The sequence below is a fragment of the Aedes aegypti genome, chromosome 2 (assembly GCF_002204515.2).
Source record: "Aedes aegypti strain LVP_AGWG chromosome 2, AaegL5.0 Primary Assembly, whole genome shotgun sequence".
NCBI classification, from domain to species: domain Eukaryota; kingdom Metazoa; phylum Arthropoda; class Insecta; order Diptera; family Culicidae; genus Aedes; species Aedes aegypti.
Window position 1 is genome coordinate 6683640 of NC_035108.1, and position 22443 is coordinate 6706082.

At 37.7% G+C, this 22443-nt stretch overlaps 1 protein-coding gene across 11 annotated transcripts in view; it reads left to right on the forward strand.

The window, feature by feature from the left end:
- LOC5579310 (prominin-like protein) overlaps positions 1–22443 on the forward strand; it is a 198086-nt gene that overhangs the window by 163399 nt on the left and 12244 nt on the right. For 4 of the 11 annotated variants that reach the window (XM_021839827.1, XM_021839826.1, XM_021839822.1 and 1 more), the window contains 9 exons: positions 4766–5211; positions 5274–5565; positions 5641–5844; positions 5908–6051; positions 6115–6453; positions 6511–6632; positions 14061–14111; positions 14386–14520; positions 14807–15308. In XM_021839827.1, coding sequence (XP_021695519.1) covers positions 4766–5211; positions 5274–5565; positions 5641–5844; positions 5908–6051; positions 6115–6453; positions 6511–6632; positions 14061–14111; positions 14386–14520; positions 14807–15218 — 2145 coding nt within the window. In that variant the 3' untranslated portion in view covers positions 15219–15308. Of the gene's footprint in view, positions 1–4765; positions 5212–5273; positions 5566–5640; positions 5845–5907; positions 6052–6114; positions 6454–6510; positions 6633–14060; positions 14112–14385; positions 14521–14806; positions 15309–15715; positions 15795–22443 lie in introns of all 11 variants that reach the window. The other 7 variants (XM_021839832.1, XM_021839833.1, XM_021839828.1 and 4 more) reach the window with 4 other exon arrangements.

Genomic DNA, 22443 nt, shown 5'->3' on the forward strand with positions numbered 1-22443 from the left:
CGATTAGGGTCTTAGCAAAGGAAGACGCGACCCGTATTTAAGACTAATAAAATTGGATTTTATCCACACGGTTTAAGTTGTACACATTCAAACATGTCGGAAAGTGTTTCTATTCGCCCCATTTTACGGTACTCTTAAATTTCATAGGAGCATTGTTCACAACATGTTTGACAATTTCTAGACGTTATCCTCTGCATCTCCACCGACGGATGCATGACCAATACTTGGTCAATTGGGGATACGAAAACCCTTAGTTGATTTCTGACAAACCACTGGAAGAAGCATTTAATGTTTTTTTTTCACAATATTTGTTAAGGGCTTGATCGGTCATTGTCTCTGCTTTGGAAGCAAATTTCTGTCCCAGGTCTATCCATTTCTTATACTAATACTTCCCTCGTCGCAATCATTTTTTATCTCTGAATATTCTACCATCCCCGCTAATTAAGGTTATGACGATACCACGAAATCAATAATTCTATTGTCTGCTAGAACTAGAACATCGTGAGTTTCCTACCTGCATAACCTGCATCTGCATAATTGCTCATAAAGCTCTATACTGATATCCTTACCTCCTGAAGATTGTTTTCTCTTTCTTAGGTTAGCAGGAAATGCACCTTCTACAACAGTATGGTGAACAATAAGATGTTACTTCTTCAGTTAGAGTGTCAGGCTAGGCTTGTTCAACAAACTCTAGATCGACTTATAAATCAAAAGCACAGTCAATCCTCCATGATTTTGAAGAAACCATAGACTGGTAGTAACACGACAGAACTGTAACGCATTTCTTCAAGTAACGCAGCACTAAGGAGTGTATCGAAAAGTAGTCGCAAACATTCAAAACGGTAGGGGGAAATGGGGCAAGAGTGACACCCGGGGCAAAAGTGCCACCTCTAATTTCACGTAGTTCAAATCATTTTTTTTATGTTTAACGCAGGATAAGAATAAATTGAGTACTAATTGAGGGTTGTGTAAATATTACAGTTAAAAATGTTAGGTACAAAACATAAGAAAAATGTCTTTAACACTTCAACGCGAAAAATGCGAAATATTATAAGAATGTAAGACTGGAAAGCAAGGTTTGCTTCCAATAAATACAAAACATATTGATTTTTCCGCACAGTATTGATAATTTTCAATTGTTTAATATAGCTGTGAAGAATTTTTTTTTCGAAAAAGTCCTTTTGACATTAAGTTTTACATATATAAAAACCGTATGTCTTATGGGGCAAGAGGGACACCGCAATTTTCTCATATAAAATCAAATGGACTTTTATTTTTCTTGTTTAAAATTGCATTTAATCTATGTTTCCTACTAAATAAAATCGAAATTAACCATCTTGGACATTCAAAAGGGTTTCTGAATTTTTTTTACTATTATTGTGACAGTCAAATAAAATGAGAACTAAATTAATTTTGTAAAATTACTTTTTACCTATAAATCAACTTTTATCCCTCAGTTTTTATCTTTACTTACTCTAGAATTTATCGTCTAGGCGGGGAAATAATAATATACAAAATTAATGGCATTTTGCTCTGGTGGTCTTCTTGCACCATACGAGTGGCACTCTTGCCCCGTGCCTCGTTTAAAAACCTCATAAGAAGGGACATTTTCAAAAATCTCAAATCATCATGTGTTTCTTATATTTTTGAAATCTATCGATAACATCATTTCGAACAAGAGGTGAGCTTGCCCCTACACTGGAATAATGTTCAAAAATTGTGCCAATCAACCATGATTTGAACCTATATATCTTAAGGTGTCCTTCTTGCCCCCAGCCCCCCTATGTCTGTGCTTTTTTAAAGCTTTTTTCACGCAAATCTTCATCATTAAGTAGTCATTAAGTATTGAAGCAACTAAAAAAATATTGAATAATATGCAATCTTATTATAAATACAACAAGGTTTATAAAGCATAGAAAATTAAATCTTGCACAAAATGACATTATTCAAGTGTTATCTAAAGATTCGATGATTTGTATTGAATAAAATGTTTATCAAACAAAATAGGATGAAAAGATAATTCTGCGGAAAATATGTTTACTTCATAAAGCACACAAAACGGATTTCTAAAAAATAAATTATTGCTCTAAGAAAGCTCAATTATTGGAATAAGGTCGGTTTTAGAAAGTCACTTTTGTATAATCAACTTTTGAAGCTCTGTCATGTACAGCGGTAATTATATAGAGTACCTTTGTTTGCTTACGTTAATCCATAAATATGCAAAGAAACTTTTCCAATTAAAAAAAATTGATTCGTTCTAATCGTTCGATATTGCCATTACCGTGTAAAAAGAAAAAAAAAATCAAAAAACAAGGTCCTTAAAAATCGACTTTTTTCTATTTTTGTATTTGCTCTCAAATGCTTGTTAATGTATTTTCCAATATTTTTTTACACTATGCCATGAGAGTTATGACACAGAATATATTTGCATAAAGAAAAACCATTTCTTTAAAACACTATCCCTTCCCCCGGCTTTGGACTGACTTGCGCTCTCATTGCCCCACCAAACGCTGCAAAATGAAATAAAGAAAAACCATTTTTTCTTAAAATTTATCACTTTTTTTCAGAGGCTTGCAAGATTTTTATCGTTATCTGTTAAAAATTTGAAAAATTATCATACAAAGTGCCACGTTTTGAAACAATACCCCCGCCTCCTAATTTTTAAATACATTGGGAAGCATTTCTGATCAAAAAATTGTTTGTGGATTCCACCCAATATGTCTCAAAAATAAATTTTAAATGTTTTAAATGTTTGTGACTACTTTTCGATACACTCCTTAGTGAACCTTCATTGTATCGTTGAATCTCGTTTACAATACTTTGAGTTTTTTGTACACATAAAACATGTGCCAAATGTACAAATTAAAGTTGAAGTTGCTAAATTTTAATTTCTTAAGCTGGAATAGGGGTCTACCCAGTTTAGCATAATGCCGTTTGGCATACAGTCGTTTGGCATAATGGTCGTTTGGCATAATTTGAAAAAGAAAATACTGCAAAGGTACAGTAATATCCGATATGTACGATCGCGAGCAGTTTATCAACACCCCTTTGCTTAATGGAAGAAATTTGATCAAATTTCATGTTTTTCACAGTTATGCCAAACGGCTATTATGTCAAATGGCAATTATGCCAAACGACCGTTATGCCAAATGGCATTATGCCAAACGACTGTATGCCAAACGGCATTATGCCATACGGTATTATGCCAAACGGGGTAGACCCTGGAATAGCTTATAAATAGACATGGTTCTATAAATCGATTAATATCGAATATGGAACTTCCAATGATAAGGGTTTACCCGTTTCTTGGCGGGGAGCCGGATCCTTTTCTTGGCACTTCCGATTCATTTCGGCAGTGGGGTTTTTCTAAAGCTACTGAGCTCATATTTGGCCACAATGTGCGTCGCATGGAAGTGCTTCTTATGACATAGTTTCAGACAATTCGACCGAGAAACACCACCATGCCAAAGTGAATCATGGAAGTGTTCAAGTAGCTCTGCACCCTATAACATGTCTAGCTAATAGAGCTTTCTGTGTTCTGTGTTCTAAAAGCACTAGAACTTTCTTTACAAAAATAATCGTTTTTGCATTTTGCTGTCGTGTGACAGAAATGCCCAGGGAGAGCCAGAAATTTTCAATAACAAAGAAAAATCTGGTAACCTACACCTTCAGCAAGGAATTGCTTTATTAGACGAGAACGACACTACAAGTCTAAGAGAGGCCCCTGATATTACGTCTAAACTGTTGTATTCTGGTGAAATAACGTACATCACAATAAATAATGAAAATGTAATGTTCTTATAACTTCTAAATCCTAAGGCTTATGCTCTCGAAGTATTCCTAGTAATACATTTTTGTAATGACCTAGTGATAGACAATCAAAATTGTGCTGAATACTTCAATGGCAGTAACATTATTCAAACAGATATCTTGCCATAAAACATAACATGACAACATTTTCAGAATCACTGAACCCTCTCTTTCCCACGATATTGATCGAATATTCCTTAACGAAAAAAGCGATTCTTTAGAAAAGTGCTTGAACAAACAATGTTGCATATGGTCTAAAATTTTCGAATTCAATAAAAAAAACCGAGTAACTGACACTGAAGAAGGCTGCAAGGGGTAGTCGAAATACGCTTATCTGTCAAAGATAAGCGATTAGGGCGGAATTAAAAGGTACAAGGTAGTTAGGAGTCTCTACTTTTTTGTTTCTCTTTGGAGATTCTGCTCAGAAGATTCAAACACATTAAAAAGAAAAAAAAAAGTTGTTTACAATAGTAAATTGGCGATAATTTTTTACTATTGAAACAGTTAGTTGACAATTGGATTAGGCCGTTAAATATGGATTCATATTCTAGTAACTATTGCATAGTATATATTTGATTCGGCCTGTCTAGAGTTCGTCGAAAACCGGTGGAGCTCTGGAGCTAGCATGAAAAAGGGAGGGTTAAAATGTATATAAATACGTGTTTGTTAGCCGTTGAACTGTTTGGTATTTTCATCCAAGTCTTGTACATCCTGATAATTAGTTCCATCAGTTTTGCTCATTTTGTAAATCCATACTTTCGTTTGCATTTTATTTGTTTCTGTTGATTATTTTATCGGAATGAAATGATTGTGACAATCAATTCCTAACATTGTTTAAAGGTTTGCCAATATTTTTGGTTGAGAGTTATCTTTGAGTTGTATGTGTCTTTACTAAAAACTTTCCAAATGTTCAAGCCAAATAACTAACTCCACCATCTGGACCCCTCATCCGCAGCTTCCGGACCTCAGCGAGATCACCAACAACGTCCAGGAGCTGGTCTCTGACAACATCGCCGACACCGTCCAGAATGGTGTCCGAGAGCTGGAAAGTCTGAAGCAAAACCTGAAGGAAACGGTTCGCAGCCGGATCCCGCAAGTCACTGCCGCTGCCGACAGTACCGGACGTGCCATCAAATCCGCTTCCGATGAGCTTACCTCCAAGTTGAACAACGTCAACGACCTGATCGGAAACAACACGATCCGGCACCTGAACACGGCCGATGGCTACATTGCACAGTACAGCATCTATCGGTACTACGCCGGATTGGCGGTTAGTTCGATTTTGCTGCTGATATTGATGTGTCTGATTTGCGGATTGCTGTGCGGAATCTGCGGTAAACGCCCGGACGGGTATGGGGACGATTGTTGCAATAAGGGGGCTGGAGGACGATTCTTGATGTTGTGAGTAATTTCTATAACAGGTATTAGGAGCATGATTTAATGTTCATTCATACGTTTTTCAGTGGCGTTTTCATAATCTTTCTCACCTTTTCGGTGATGTTGGCCATAACGTTGGTGTCCTTCCTAGCGGGAAGTCTTTTCCGACGAAGCGTCTGTGATTCCTTGAAGCAGCCTCACGACAGCCAAATGATTGACTATATTGACACGTACTTCAACCTGAACAAACACTACGAACGGATAGGAACTCAGAGCGCACGATCCAAGTGGAAGCAGCAGGCAACGAATCGCAAGGTCGATCCAATTCGGATCGCTGACGTAATTGAGTCCTGTCGTGGTAACAACTCGATATATCAGGTATAATTTATCCTGGAGATCTTTAACCGAATGAAAAGCATAGTGAATATCATACTTTCAATTTGATTCCGTTAGGTGCTGAAACTGTCCAACTTCTACGACATCCAAGAAATTCGGCAGTTCCCCGAAGAGTACGGTATCACGCGGGAGCTGGAGCGGCTCAAGAATGAAATAAAGGTTCCAACTGTGCAAATTCTAGATGATCAAGCAAAGAAGAATATCGGCATCTTGCGGGATTCTCGTTTGAATGATTTCGTAGCTTACAAGTTTGTTGAAAATGTAATTTTACTTGTTCTAATGTGTAGATTTTCGAATTGCTGATGATAAATTTTGCTTTTGCAGTTGACTAGCAACATTACACAAAACAATCTCAACGACATTGCCAACGAGCTACGCAAGGTTGCCAATAAAGTACCGCCGGGCAAGGATATGAACGAGATCAAGGTCAACTTGAAGAATCAGGCCCTGCATCTGTCTTCTTATCAGGTAATTCCTTTCTATGTATTCGGAGAGAGTATTTTCCTAATCCATATGAATTTTTCCTAACAGTACAATCTAGTCGAACCGATGCTTCGATATACCAGTGAACTCGTTAATCTATCGACCACGCTGGACCATAGTCTGAAATTCGGTCGCGAATCCTTCGCATTGGCTATCGATGAGTTCTTGACCGAGATTCAAGCAGCGGAAGCGTACATCAACGTACAGGGACAAGAGTTCGTAGTAGCGGTGACCAGTGAACTGACAGACGGTTTCCTAGAACAGATACACGGTTATCTGAACTTGGTAATCGAATCCACCAGCAGGCACATTGGCCGTTGCGGACCTCTATCCAACGTGTACGAATCAATGCAGGTGGCCACTTGCAATAGAATTGTGGATCCATTCGTAAGTCCTCCCTTTTTATTTTGTTATTCCTTTCTGAACGACATTTTCCAACTCTAGAACGGATTCTGGGCCGGAGTTGGATGGTGCCTGGCCATCTTCCTGCCAACAATCGTACTGTGCGTGAAGTTATCCACGCTGTACTCGAAGTCTGATCCCTATCCCGGACCGCTGGTCGAATCGTAAGTGCATTTCCTGATCACAGTGCTACAATTACACTATTAACTATCATCTCACACATACAACCTTACCCACAAAACTCCACTTAAATTGTTTGCAAGACTAATCTTTTGTTTCCTATTGATTCTGACTACACCCGTATCTCCGCACGTAGACAACTCGGCTCGCTGCAGAGTTCTTCCTAAATATTCTGTTTTCTTCGTTACCCGTTTTCAATCTCTATTTCTCCTGTAGATCTTGACCCACCCTAGAGAGGGAGTGATTCCACTCTATCACATGAGATTAGCCAATCATACACACACGCATATTTATCATACACAGAAAACAATTACGCATATTCCGTAATCGTATGTAGTAGAGTGCCTGGCCGTGCACGACGTTGTATTAATTTAGATTTTAGAGCTTAGAGTGCTTTAGAGTGTTAAGTCAATCCACCAGTCAATCAATAAACAGTATTACCAACTTCTCCCTCTGTGTAGTTAATCATTATTTATCCATCTTCAAAGTTAATCCACTAGCCACTGTTCATGCACTAGTTAACAATTTCTCTCCGATAAGTGTGTTCAAATCAGTAACCTGTGTAAATTGATCTTGAGCGAAGAGCTAACACTGTTCGTGACGTAGTTTGAATCCCTCCGAGTGTTTTTGGTAAGTTGTATTTCTCTATTCATACCTTTACCATCATACTCGTAACTTCGATTTTCACATTTCGTATTAACACAATACTTAGCAATTGCATCCTAACCCTAGAAACTGTAATTATACCCGTACTTTACTGGATTATGAATTAATTGATGTGAAGAGTGTGCGAACATAGAATAGGTAAGTGGTGTTGGAGGGAATTCCGTAATCGGATCGTTGACAAATTATGTGGAAGGAGTTGTCTTGCTTTGTGTGCGTTTGAACAAATCACCAAGAAGTTGCGTGCATGTTCCATGAGAAATCATGAAAGACATGTGTTTTTTTATAATTTATTATTTGTGCGCCCTCAAATAAGTAAACGAAAAGCTTTGTTAGTTACATATCTGCTTTCTGTACACAATAAATTCAATTTCCATTCTCCCAACAGCAGTAATTATACATGTCTCTGTCTCTACCTGCAACCATGTAACATGTTTTAATATGGTTGATGATTGTTACTATGCTGGGTTTCTGTAGCATAAGTTTCCTTCTTTTCGTAGCACAACCCACTTATTGACGGCAACAAAGTGATCGCCGATAATAACTGAGGTGCTTACTGTTCCCGAAACTGCTGAGTTGTTTTGGCTGTACATTTCTCGCATCTACCCAAGAGTAAAACCTGAGGCACTCAAAAAGTTACAGTGTGAGGACTCGGTTAAAGTTGTTCCACCGATTCCTGAATCTGCGGAGAGGAGCTTCGGTGGCTATTCTGCTTAGTGACCGCAAACTCTACCTATACATTCCTTCAGACCGAACTCGTGATGTGGGTTATGTCAATCAATCGCCGTCGTCTCGGAATATGCCAGCACTAATGACGAAATGATCGTTCTAGGCGATTTTAATTTGACAGACAACGCATGGACTCCAAATCACAGTGGTTTTCTCTGTGGCCCTATAATCAACGCACTTCGCTTCACATAGGTACAGTTTTGATTCATATTACGGACAGCTTCATATTCCGGACACTCTACTTTGTATGGGAAACATTTCACGCGAAATGTTTCAATTTTTGCTGTTCAAAAGTTCTCAATTTTAAGGCTCGTTTTAGTAAACTTTTTCCATAAATATCTTTGAAAATTTATAATGCCCAACTACCTTAGATGTGTCTTTGGTGGTTTAACGATTTCGATTGATGATTTGACTGTTCCATCAATGATTATCATAAGCTGTCCGGAATTTGATTCAAAGTGTCCGGAATATGAGGTAAAAGTGAGGAAGCGTCCGGAATAAGAATCATGAAAAGGCCACACATTTTGATTTATTTAAAATTATTGAAGTTGCGGAAGCGTATTCTTCAGCCACCGTTCGAAAGTAGAGGGGTTCCGACGCTCGATAGCGCTAAGGAATCATACAGAATGATTCATTTAGTATGCTCTTCTTCTTCTTTCTGGCGTTACGTCCCCACTGGGACAGAGCCTGCTTCTCAGCTTAGTGTTCTTATGAGCACTTCCACAGTTATTAACTGAGAGCTTACTGTGCCAATGACCATTTTTGCATGCGTATATCGTGTGGCAGTTACGAAGATACTCTATGCCCTGGGAAGTCGAGAAAATTTCCAACCCGAAAAGATCCTCGACCGGTGGGATTCGAACCCACGACCCTCAGCTTGGTCTTGCTGAATAGCTGCGCGTTTTACCGCTACGGCTATCTGGGCCCCTAGTATGCTCTATGCTGGGTTATATTTCCCAGAATCCTTAAGTGTCCGTAATATGAATCAAAACGGTACTGTACTGCCGCTATACGCCTAATTGTCCCATGTTACTTTTTGTGCATTTTGACTTGTTGTCATCAAACAGTTTATTTTTACGTATAGTTTTAGAAAACACTTACCAAAAATTAACTTTTTTCGGAAACTCAATGAAAAGCAAGCCAAGTCAATTTGTCCCATTGTTGAATTTCCACGCATAACTGTCCCACTTAGAGTTGCTGTGTACGTGCTGTAGCCTTAGGTGCAGGAGCCTCATTGCTTGCAAGCGCACGGGCGCTCTGAACATTGTGAGACCTTTTTTGGTGCGCCTCATTTTTCTTGAGATGTGTCTCACTGCGGTCTCATGCGCTCCGTCACATGTGCTGTTTAAAATTCAGCGCAATAATTGAAGTGATTACAAAAGTTTTCAACGAGAATCGAAATTGTAACTCTTGGATTGCGAGTCTTCGATCACGTCATGTAGACCATCTAGACACCTGCATAATGAGGCGAAAATAGTTGTAGAGGCTCTTCGTTACTAAGCAGTTGTTTCACAACTTGGATACCGAAGGCGAGCCGTAGCGCCGAGCAGCGCATGAGACGAGTCTCCCCGAGAGCACACCACCTAGCGCGCGCTTTTAGAATTTTCGTGAGCCTCCGTCTAGCGCAGCACACTAGGATTCCGATGAGCTGAGAGACGGTTTGGTTGGAGGCTCGTCAGTACATTTATGTGCTCCTGAGAAATATGTAACTCTAGTCCCACTACTGTATTTCTACGCATGACTGTCACGCTATACAATTCGCTGCACTGATCTTGAACAAAATATTCAGTAGGCAGTTTTTAATTATCTGGTGTTTTGGAAAATCGTTTTGAACATCTTCTTACGTTGGCTTTACATCCCATGTGGAACACAACCTGTTTTATGTGTTTGTATTAGCGGGATGCATTCGCCATTCATGCGAGTCTGACGTCAAATTTGATTGAAATTTTCAGTATCAAAAGATTATTTCCCATCCGTTTTTCAAAGAATTTAAGTTGAATTTTCAATTTTTTTGAACCGCCGTCATCGATTAGAAATTCACCGTAATTTTGGATTCATCACGAGGAGTACTGAAATAACCCCTCTTGAAGAATCAGTAACCACTTTAATTTCGAGTCCATGGCTTGCGACAAATCAACTTCATGATTTAGCAAACCAAGTCCAAATAAAAATAGTTCGATCGTTTTTGGATGACTTGGCCATATGCTGGGTTGGTCCGAATACCGGTTCGCTGGTGGAAGTGTCCATTATTTTGACGAATCTGAAACATGGCTTGCGACCAAAGTCGTAGAGCGTGGTCTCACGGCGCCCTTGGCAAACCTCTCTTTGGGCGCCCCTAAGTCAGTTTTGATTTCGTTATGCAAGTTTGTATGTGATTAAAGTTTTCGTAGTAACCATTCAGTTGAAGTAATTATTTATGCATATAAACGTTGTACATAAAGCTAGTATTACTGTATAACTACAATTAAAGAGGATTTATAGTGGAAAAATACATTGCAGCTTCAGCAGGATGGTTACTTGAAATACTAGTCAATTGTAATTAAAGTTTTTTAAATACTAGGACGACACATGTATGAAATTATCGAAATCCGCAAAAAAATATGTTGGGTCTTGAGTATTTACTAATTCAGAGTACATAAAAATATTTGTTGAATATTAATAGAAACTGAATGTTAATTAAAACTTTTGGAGATTATTCAAAATATGTTTTAAAGAAATTCATTAGAAAATTATTTCATAAACAAAAACGCATCTGCAGAAACAATTGATCATACTATGTACTAACTATTTTTTTTCATTTGTATAGAAAAAAAGGGCCAAGGTTTCTAGAAATTTTATAATGATTTTGACTTCTCCAGAAAACATTTTCAAGTTGTTTTTTTCAAAAGTCTTCCAATAAATGGAAACAAATTCATCAAATCCTCCATATAAAGTTCAATAAAAAAGTTTTTTAGTGGAATCAGAGAAAACTATTTGGAAATTTTTATTTCGTCAAGATATTATTGAGAAGTTTAATTCTTAAATAGTAATATGGAAAAATTACTAAGGTACCGTGGGGCAAGTGGGTAATGGAATTCGCATACTTGAGATTCTTCCAATTCTAGGGACTTAAAATTGAAACAAATGAGGTTGTGTATATTTTTTAGCTTGTCTCCCACCAAATATATGCAGCATGCTGAAATCGATTTTTATGAAAAATTGAAGAAAAAAATACAGAAAAAGTTTTTGAAAAATGTCTCCTTACTTTTCACTTGCCCCAAAAGTGGGGCAAGTGAAAAGTTTACCGTTTTGAACAATAAATTCAAAAACAAACAGTTATATTCACGATTTCTATTAGCTTTAACATTTGTTAAGGCTTCCCAATGAACAATAACATAAGTAACTTGTAAGCAAATAAAATGTTATTCTTTTTACTTCAATTCTCTTCTGATCAGTTATGTTAGTTGAAATGATTCGACAACATTATAACTGCAACAATTGCATTTCTGCGCTGTAGAATTTCCACCGCTCGTTATTTGTTTTTGATTGTTTTTGAGAAAGTCGGATATGACGTCGGATAACTCTTCGGGAGAAATCAAACGGAATCCTTTAATAACGTATTTAGGGTCTTTTTTATGTGGATAGACCTATACCCCATTTTTATGTTTTGAACTAGGTTTACATAGACATTCCACGAAATTTCCGTGTGTTCTATAATATTGCAACTTTTCAGTCAAAGTCTTTCTCTTAATTGGCTGCCCGAAGTAGACATAGTAATATTGTAATGTTTGGCAACATCTTTTAGAGAAGTTCAATGATTTCTTATAGCTTTTAACGCTTGAGTATACTTCAACCTGTGATTCAGTGAGATTTCGATTGAAAAAAAAACGGTTGCGCAATAACTTTCGTTCACGCTCAATAGAATTTTTGTTTTGTGTTTTCAAAAAGTCTTTACCTATAACCCATATCAAGTCTATTTGAATATTTACTTATTTCTGCTAAATATGAATCGTCAATTGGACACCACAAACTTAATACAAGCTTGAAACAGTTTTAACTGCTATCAAAAGTACAAGGAAGATTACTTAAAGATTTAGCAAGTAACTATGCAAACTTCAATGTTAAATTTGAAATTAATGTATGGGTGCCAACCTGGCCAATCGCACTGCTTGCGACACATCAATTTTCATGAATTTGCAAATCAAGTCTACAGGTGGTTCAAATGTATTTGAATGCCTTGACCACATTTCGGATTGTTCTGAATTCCCGGTTTTCTGGGGGAAATGGCCTCTGAACTGTCGGTTCTGAAACCTGGCTGGCAACATCAAACTACATGAATTCACAAATCAAGGCCTAAAAAAGAATAATTCAAAGGTTCCTTGATGACTTGATAACATGCCAGGTTGTTTTGGATACCCTGTTCCCCAGAGGAAGTGACCATTATATTGGCAGTCTTGAGCGACATATCAAACATGATGAAGTCAAAGTCAAGTCAAAAGAAGAATAGGATGACCTGGCAAATACTGGGTTATTTCGCATAGTTGGCTCTTCGGTGCAAGTTGCAAATATGTTGGTGGTTTTAAAACATAATTTGCGATGTATCAAATATCATGATATGTATTGCAAACAAAGTCCAAAGAAATTAAAATCGTTTGAAGATTTGTGTCGTGAATTGTGAGTTAAATATTTACTCCGCAGAATAACCTTGAATTCGCAGATGAGTTTCTGTCAAGCCTGCAGCTGGTAGAGTCGATTTAGGAATTCATTACATCTTATAAACTTTCTAACTTACTCATCCACTCTTTCTTTCACTAACTCATACATTTTCTCAATATCACACATACAGAAAACTTTGCTTTCCATTCCTAACTATAAAATCGTTTTTTTTCACTTCCCTACACGTGGCTCCGTTTGGCACATGTCACTTGAGGCTTCATTGGGTGCCTTAACATAATCTTGAGGATATACGTCCTCTACATTCGGTACAATCTATACGTAAGAACGGTCATCTACAGCAGTATGCTTAGCACATAATTGGTCACTACTCTCAGTGGGACTGTTATGCGTCGAAATTCACCAAAAACCCCGTATTTCTAGGCATAACAGTCCCATTTTAAATTTCGTAGCTAAATTTACTTTTTTCCCATAATACAAACTCTTGACTCTAATAAACACGCTATTCTTTATACTATTGTGAAGATTTTGATTTAATTTACCACACACCTGGTCAATACGAGGCCTAAATGTGTTGAAATCTTTAAACGCGTTTTTCTCGATTGCATATTTTGCAACATGGGACAATTATGCGTATAACGGCAGTGTACTGTACTGCTACTCTGGCTCAGATCAACCACGTGATGAACGAAAATGGCCGCTACCTGGATCTCTGTTTCGTAAGTGGTCGTAATACTGCTCCATTCAAATAGATGGCACCTGCACCTTTGGTCAATATCAATACTGCGGCCAACAATGTGCATTTGGCTAATCAAACGCTTAGTATTCATCTTAGTCAAGAAACGATCTCGAAAGCGACATCACAACTCTAAAATTCCTTCAAGCCGGGGCCAGACAGACGTCAAAAAAGACTATGTTACAAAGCATCGAAACCTAGAAAGTACAATTAAAAAAGCAATACAAAAGCAGAAACGATCAACAAAAGAACCTAAAAGTTTTCAACACACAATGATATTGCAAGACAACTCCTTCATACATCATGCTGCAACCCATTGAATGCTGTTTTTATTTGTAAAATGCGCTTTTATATATTGTTTGCAAAAATATAATAATAAAAAAAACTCTCTTTTATGCACTTAAGTTTCATCCTGTACATTTCTTTTACCATTGTGTTCATTTACATTTATGCATTTCCGCATTGAACCTAATTGGTGCACTTTCACTCAGGTGTTCTCTCCCGTTTTATTTGTGATCTCTCTAAAAAAAACTAACAAAAATCATTCATTTCGGTCCACCCACTAACCCCCCCACTTACGTTCGAGAGTTTTATTTCCGTGGTATCTCTCTCTCTCCCCGTCTCATTGCAGGGAATATCTGTATGACGCATACAGTGAGAGGGACAACATCCCGCTAGCGAGGTAAGTTGTGCCTCTAATCGCATCCCCTCTGTTCAGGAATGACTTTCTCTGGTCGTCCCCATTGTGTCAGGGCAGAAGATCTCAAAATTCATTCATAATTCATCAAACAAAATTAAAAGCGCTTAGATGTTCCTACATTTCATTGTTGTTGATCGCATCCCATTTACGAAATGTTTTGGCCGTTAACTCATAGAACTCTAGATTAAGCTAAGCGAAATTCAGTCTGGGTTTCATCATTTGAAACTATTTCTATACACATTTTTGCTTCTTTTAGTGGGCCAAAAAACAAGCGTCGCAAGAAGAACGACCGCCGCAGGGAGTCCCGTGACCGCCGTGATGTGTATTACGAGGATGGAAGCCCTTCCGGGGGACACAGCCGGGAACCCAGATATAATGACATGGCGCCAAAGTGAGTATGACTTGTGCAAAGCTCCAGTAAACCAGAACTCATTTCCTTTTAGACACATTGTCGAACAGAAAAAAACTAAAACTATTTAGAAATAGTTGTCTATAGCTCATCACAAACACCACACAAACCAAATGCGCACTGATAGTAAAAGTTAGAACCTAGGTTCATTCCCGTGTTCACTAGGTGCGATTAGTAATCGATGCTTCCGTTATTAATATTCATCCGGTGGTATTGCGATACCACTGCCCAGAATACCTCCCCTAACACCGACCTTGTACTCTTCCAGTCTAGTGCCTCAAATTCCGTCAATACTAACCAATAGCAGTAGTCATGAACGTGATCTTTTCGGGGACATTCCGGAGTCGCCCTCTAAAGCGACGGCAAGTCCACCGCCATCGCCGAACCGATTACTGAGCCGACTCTTCCAACGCTCAATGTTCGAAGACTTCCAGAGAGTCGGCAGTCGTCCAAGTGGTGGCGCTGATGACACCGGCTGTGGCTGGGAAGTCAATGTTAGTCGTAGCAATAGCAGTGTTGGTTCCATCCGGTCAATGGGAATCTTGGCCAGCAGAACGCCTTCCCCACTGGATTACCGAACGGTTTCGTTCCGAAGGCCACGATCGCTGATGGACGACATCGACAAATCAAAACGAACGCGCTCGTCTTCCCGGACCGACAGCGGATTCGAGCGATACTAGCTACACACCTGTGTGACTTAATGGCTGTGATAGATTACCGATAATAAGCAATCATAATCCAAATACCTCCACCAAGTCATCAACTAACAGGTTATTTGTAGTTCGATGGGGGAAATTTATGTTGTCCATGGCTTAGCCCACCCTCTCCTGTGTTGTATTCTAGAAATGTTAGATCAGTCATCTCCCGACAGCACACATTTCGATTCGAACAGCATCTGAACGTGGCTATCGAATGTCCTCACATATATGGCACTACAGTTAACTTTGATGTAAGGATTTCCTTTACCCCATCCTGTAAATACACACCTCTCGCTCTCATACGGCATCGACGGTAGATTAGTCCACAAAACAATATGATTTAAACGTTACTTCCATGCGCTATGCTCCGCTAAGTCAGTGTTACCCACCTTTTACTTCATCCAAAATTTGCTTCACAGTCGATTACTAAGTGTTGTGTAATTGTGTTTTCTATCCTTCTGATCCGTCGTTTGGGAAAGATGCAACTACGTGCCCTGCAACGGTAATGGTACAACTAATTGCAGTCAACCATCGTATCGTCAGTTTTAGAGAAATATTGTGAGTAAAGTGTATGAGCGTTAGTTGAGTAACAGTTTTTTGGATCCCCCCTTCATCCTAGCCACAATCATTCTCTAGTTTACGTATTGCTGAAAAAGGAGTTGATGTATCCCTCTTGTTTAGGTTAAGCATTGTTGTATGGCGAATGTAAAATATTGGATTGGATCTTAACGAGTTGTTCAAATTCTTGGTGGCTCTGTATACCTGGTATCAATGCCCTACTCTCTTAGTGGTCTTTCAGAGATAACTATATTTGAAGTTTGTCTGGACTGCCCTGGTATTTTCAGAGTATGAAATAGGCCACAATTTATGCAATTGTCTAATTTAACGACTCATTCTTTATCTGTATGATTTTAGTATAATTTTGTATTTCATCGTATATCCAAATCGAAAATGTGATGAATATTCATCGAAATCGAAAATGTTATAAAAATGAAGCCGTTTGAATTTGAAACTTGTAACTTTCTTGCTAGGCTGGGTAGCTTAATTTGTCAATGCGCTCGTCTTCCATATAAGAGTCGTGGGTTCAAGTCTCACGTGAGCACGTTGATTTTTTTCATAATTTCATTCATAATTTGTCCACATTTAACACTCGCAATGATTTAATCAATTGATTTACCAAGCGAATTGGCTTGCCGAACAACTTTATATGTGTCATTATAAAAAAAATGATATTTTACAGTTGTTGTGAATCGAAATTTCACAATCAATTCCTTACTTCATGTTTTATTAAATTCATTTAAAAAAAATCCAGAGTTGGTTTCAGCTTCATAGTGCGAGGCAATGGTTTGAAGCTGTTGTTCTTTTTCTTCTTTCTGGCGTTATGTCCCCACTAGGACAGAGCCTGCTTCTCAGCTTAGTATCCTTATGAGCACTTCCACAGTTATTAACTGAGAGCTTACTATGTCAATGACCATTTTTGCATACGTATATCGTGTGGCAGATACGATGATACTTTATGCCCTGTGGGCTTCGTAGCCGTGCGGTTAATGTCACCAAGGCATTTAGGCGCATCGTGCTGAGAAGTGTGGGTTCGATTCCCGCCTCAGACCGACAAACTTTTCGTGAGGAACGTTTTTCGACTGTGCCACTGGGCGTTGCATGCTAGTCCGTTGTCTAGTGTGGTGCTTCCTTCAAAGGGCTAATAGCCCACTGGAAGCATTAACGTGTAGTGTCACTTCTCTCTTTAATTCGAGAAAATTCCCAACCCGAAAAGATCCTCGACCGGTGGGATTCAAACCCACGACCTCAGCTTGGTCTTGCTAAATAGCTGCGCGTTTACAGCTACGGCTATCTGGGCCCCTGCTCTGCCCATAATCGCATAACAGTCCCATGTCGACTTTTGACCGATTTGCGTTTTTTGCATAAATCAACTCAACATCGTCAGAAGATAAAAACTGCTAAAAAAGTAGCCTTTGTTCCTAACTTGTACAAAAACAAACCCCACTTGTGTTGTCCCATCTTGAAAATATTCGCATAACAGTCACATCAAAGTCCGTATAGTGGTGCGGCTCAGAATGGGTACCACTTCTAGTACTACATACGGTCTCTCGGTACTACTAGGTATTCACTGATGTGTAACGAAGTAAAGGGAAATCAATTATACAGTGAAACCTCCATGAGTCGATGTTCTATGTCTTAATATTGACTCATGTAACCATACCTAAACAAGATTTCATGGTAACTATGATGATTCGCTCAAACAGCTTTCCAAAGCATTTCTGTTCCATGACTCGATGTTTCCATGAGTCTATGGTCCTCTCAGATATCGACTCATGTAGGTTTGACTGTATTTAATACACACTTGCTTACGGCATTGTAAATGGCATGTATCCAAGTTGTTTCGAAAATATTTTTAAATTAGTGTACATAATTATGTATTTTCAATTACGATGCATTACAGATTTTCATTTTAGGCTTATACAAATATTAATCTTCTTTTATGTCCGTAGTTAAACATTTGGGAGGTACGAGGAGATTAAAAATTAATAAGGAACAAAAAATAAAATAAAATAAAATAAAGTTAATTCTACCTGTTTTTATTTAAATTTTGTAATGATTCTTTGCTGGTGCTCAGGAATATCGAACTAAGACTTATTTTTGCGGGAAAATGCAGAAAAACTTTGGCTCGGAACATCCCACGAGCCACTGTATTTTAGATCTGCGGCCAAGGCTTACAGAAGTTGCCTGAAACATTTGTTTAGTCATTCTGGATCTCCCATATAACAGATTAGCTAGATTCGTCCTGAATCAGGTTGTTCTGGAACATCTCGAATCATTTCCATCGGATTTCATTTCCGCATTATCTAAAAGATGATCTTCTAGGTATCTCATGACTGCGACTCATGACTGTAAGCGCATTCCACATCATGCCGTGTGTTTTGAGAAAGCATTCAATCCGATGTTTTTTTTTTATTTGGTGATCCATCTATGGACATACAGTATACTATCCGTAACTCGCTATTCCGTATCTCGATATCGAGTTATAGAACGTGTAGTAAATGTGGGTTTTCATGGATGGGTCCAGGTCATTTGGCCGAATGCCATTTGGCCGAACGCCATTTGGCCGAAAGGGTCATTTGGCCGAATGCCGTTTGGCCGAAATAGGAAAAAATACTGAATTACAGTGTGCATGTTATTGTAGTGAGTTTGGAAGCTGAATTTCAACGAACTTATTCAGCTTATTTTTAAAGAAGGTTAATCATCATTGATATACACATAATTGGCTCTTTGATGTTAGTTAAACAAACTTTCAGTGCTGAAAGAAGAACATCCTAAATGTAAGCAAATATTCACTTCTCTGCTAACGGTAATAGCTGCCAACAGAAGGTTTTGCATTGTGTTTGTAGTCATCTTTCGACAGTAACTAAAACGGTTCACAATTTATTAGTCCTGCTGCAGGACTGGATTGCTTCGAATCGTATTTATTAAATTATTTCATAATTCTAGTAACCGCAAATTTTGGCTTCTTCATTTCACAACGGAAAAACTGTGAGCTTTTTCCACGTAATTGTTCACCGAATCAATCGGTTTACTGCTATATGCAAGCAACGGTGCAGAGCTCAGTTCACACGTTGCAATTTTAATATTGGAGGAGAAACAGAAAGAACAGCCTATGATCAAAAGAAGGAAAAATCTCTAATGAAAATTTAGGCAAATACAATGCAAACAATTTTTATATTACTAACTACAAAGAACTGCCGATGATTTAGAGAAGGTAAAATTCCCAATTAAAATATAAGCTAAATTATTGCCAACAGTAACGAAACCAGTACAACTCGAAAGAATAGCCTATGCTTAAAAGAAGGAAAAACTTCTAATTAAATCATCAAAAAGCTGGAACCCTATCATACCGTTTGTAGCCCCAGATGAAACAACCATAAGCTTTGAGTCTAAATGCAATGAGTGGAGTTCACAACTTCGTCCTTAATTAACGGGACAATTGTATCATTCTCTTGGAGCACTTATATAGTGACAAACATGAAGTCCCGTCACATCATTAAAGTCAATTAATTAGCTGATTATTTATTGAGCAATACCTAAGAATCTTACACATAAGTGTTGCAGTAATTTGATATTTTTTTGTCCGTAATTCGGCCAAACGGCATTCGGCCAAACGACCCGTTCGGCCAAATGGCGTTCGGCCAAATGGCCGGACACCTTCATGGATACCTCGATGATCCCTTTAACCAAATTTACCCTGATTTTGTGTCTTTAACACGATATTTCCCTAACTCGATAGTCGCCTTAACATCGAGTTACGGAGAGTTGACTATACTATAATAACTATTTTTTTAACGGCCAAATAACATAAATATTCATTCATTTGCAACAACCAGTGCATTAATAACAATGAGTGTTTTAGTAGCTGTCGAACGAAGCTGATGAACATGATGGGACTGGTATGCAAATACATTGGTATATTATATTGTATATTATCGCATAACAGTCTCGCTACGATTTTTCTGCATTTTAAGGCAAATTTTCAACTTGATTTCAATTGAAATTTATTAGGTTTGTTCGTGTACTCAAGTAATTCAGTGATATGTAGAAATTTAACACATTTTAAGCGAAATAGAGATCCAAAATGGAGCGAAATTGTTTCCACATTTCAATCGTCTTTTTCTCAGTTTGTCGTTTTCCAACATGGGACTGTTGTGCAAAGAGAAGCAGTGCTGTTGTTGTATGTTTTTTAGATGTGACAATATTTTCGAATCGAATAAATATTAAAAGATACAAACACGGTAATGATTACAGTGAAGGATTTTGTCCTTTGAAGAACCACTCAGTGACACTACCTGACGACAACAATCACACGGCCGCTTAAAGAAAGTAACGTGAAATTAAAAAATGAAAGGTTTCCTTTTTTGTTTTCAAGCTTCCCTATAATTTCCTATGGATTCAAAAAAAATATATGATTCTAATCAGTATCACTTGTAGTCATTGTACAGTAAAAAAAATCAGTCAAAGCTCGAAGTCTGACTCTTCATACGTGGGATGGGAACTAACCCTATGACGAAATCTATGGTGCCGTAAAGTACCCATATTTCGCGCGCGCTCCTAACTTCGCTCACTGTCATTTTAAACATGTTTTGCGAAAGACATTTTTGTTGGCTAGTATTTTAAATAATTCTACTTCAGTCATGATTATACTACTTGCAATTATACAATCCAATATGTATTAACTAATATGGATGAAATGGCAGTGAGCGAAATTAGGAGCGTGCGCGAAATATGGTAGCATCACGGTAAATGGCTACCGCTTCGGCTTACTAAGCAGAAAGTCAGACGTACAATCCCAGTCCCGTCTCTTATATAATCGACCCTAAACGATAACGATAATTTTATTCTTGGCGATTCACTTCAACAACATCTAACGTTCCATGTTCCGTTATGTCTATCAGAGGATATAGAGATATTTGCAATTCTCCTATCTAGGTATCCTTCTAATCCCATATAATTTGATCCCATCCTATCGAATCTAATTCATCCCATCTGTCATAACGATGTAGCCAGTTCTAGGGACGTTCCGATGTATCGAATCAGTCTCGTAAACTAGATCTTTTTTCTCCTCGTGACTTCTCAAATCGATATGTTCGCGTGAACTTATGTTTCTATCCAATAAAATAATGAATAATTGCATCAGAATAATTAAGTATTAACGCGCAATAACAAATTTTGTGTTTTAGAATTGTTTTGATATACCTACCGGAAAACATGTCGGAAGAAAGTCATACGAAAGACTGAAGGTGAACGATGTTTTTTAATTTTATTTTAACAGTATGATAAACCTTGTAAATATATGAAATTATTGTTTGAAAATATTACACGACGCAAGAATATCTGTTTGAACTGGCACAAACAGCAGAACAATATCTGTTTGAACTGGCACAAACAGCAGAATCCAAGAGCCAGATATCAAATGTTTGTCATAGGTAACCGACCGAGGTGGACCTGACTTTCTGTTGAAACTGCTTCAGCAAATTTTGATTGTTCCAGCAGAAATATATTTTTTTGTGCGTTTATCAGCATAGGTATTTATTTTTATTTATGAATAATATAAAACAGAGATATCAAAATTGAAAATAACATTTTTTTCGAAGAACTTCTCTGATAATTTTGCAACCATAAGAGACAGAACATATTTGTTTTTAAAAAAAAGTTGTGCTATGAAAACTTTTAAAACTGCTCGGAACAAAGTTTTTGATAGAATTTTCAGCTTTTTACGCTAGCCGTAAAACTAAGAGGGGTGATTCGATGTTGACGTTTGTTGCCTACAGATTTTATTGGTCTTCGGCTGTAACTTAGGTTTGTTGATTTGGCTGTCAACAGTTTTCACTTTATTTGTTTAAGAGCGACCATTGCTGTCTGTGTATTCGAATTATTGGTGAATATTTATCTCATTTAGGTACTAAATAATTTAAATTCATTTACACTATTTTAGAACATTCAAGGCCCACGGAACTGTGTTGCGTTTGCAGAAAGATTTAAATCGTCGAATCAAAATTGAGACAACAACTAGCTTCAATAATTATAAAATCTGCTTTACTGTTCCCACTCATATGCGCCTTGACCAAGTTATAAATGAAGGCTATCAACATTGCATCAACTTTAAAGAAATAAACAGTTGCAAAATATGTCGTATTTTAAACAAATTGACAAGAGTTTTGCTGGAAATTCTGCAAAAGAAGGGGTTTGAAATGAAGTTTCGACTATTTCTATGTAAAACATCAACCATTGCTAACCTGATTGCGACTTATTTCGAGCATGGGCTTGTTTGAATATTGACATAAATATTCGAAGTTTAGAAATCTACGAGAAGTTGGATATTTGATTGCATACATTGTTTTACATTCAAATGCTTTACAAAAGTAAGCCCCATCCCTTCGAGGTAACGGATTCGTAGGAATTAGGTCAAAGCAAAAGCAATCACCAGAAAACTGCTAGTAACGGTTTAGCCAATTGACCAGCACGGTACTTCATGATCTGTCTTTTAAAAGAATGTCACGTTTTATTTGACTTCTTGATTCATGGAGAATCCAATCCATTATATGCATTATCTAGGTTTTGGTTAACTTTGTACATACGAGCAGGGCTGTTAAATGTCATGAATTTCACGTGACTTTGACATTTGAATATTGCTAATATC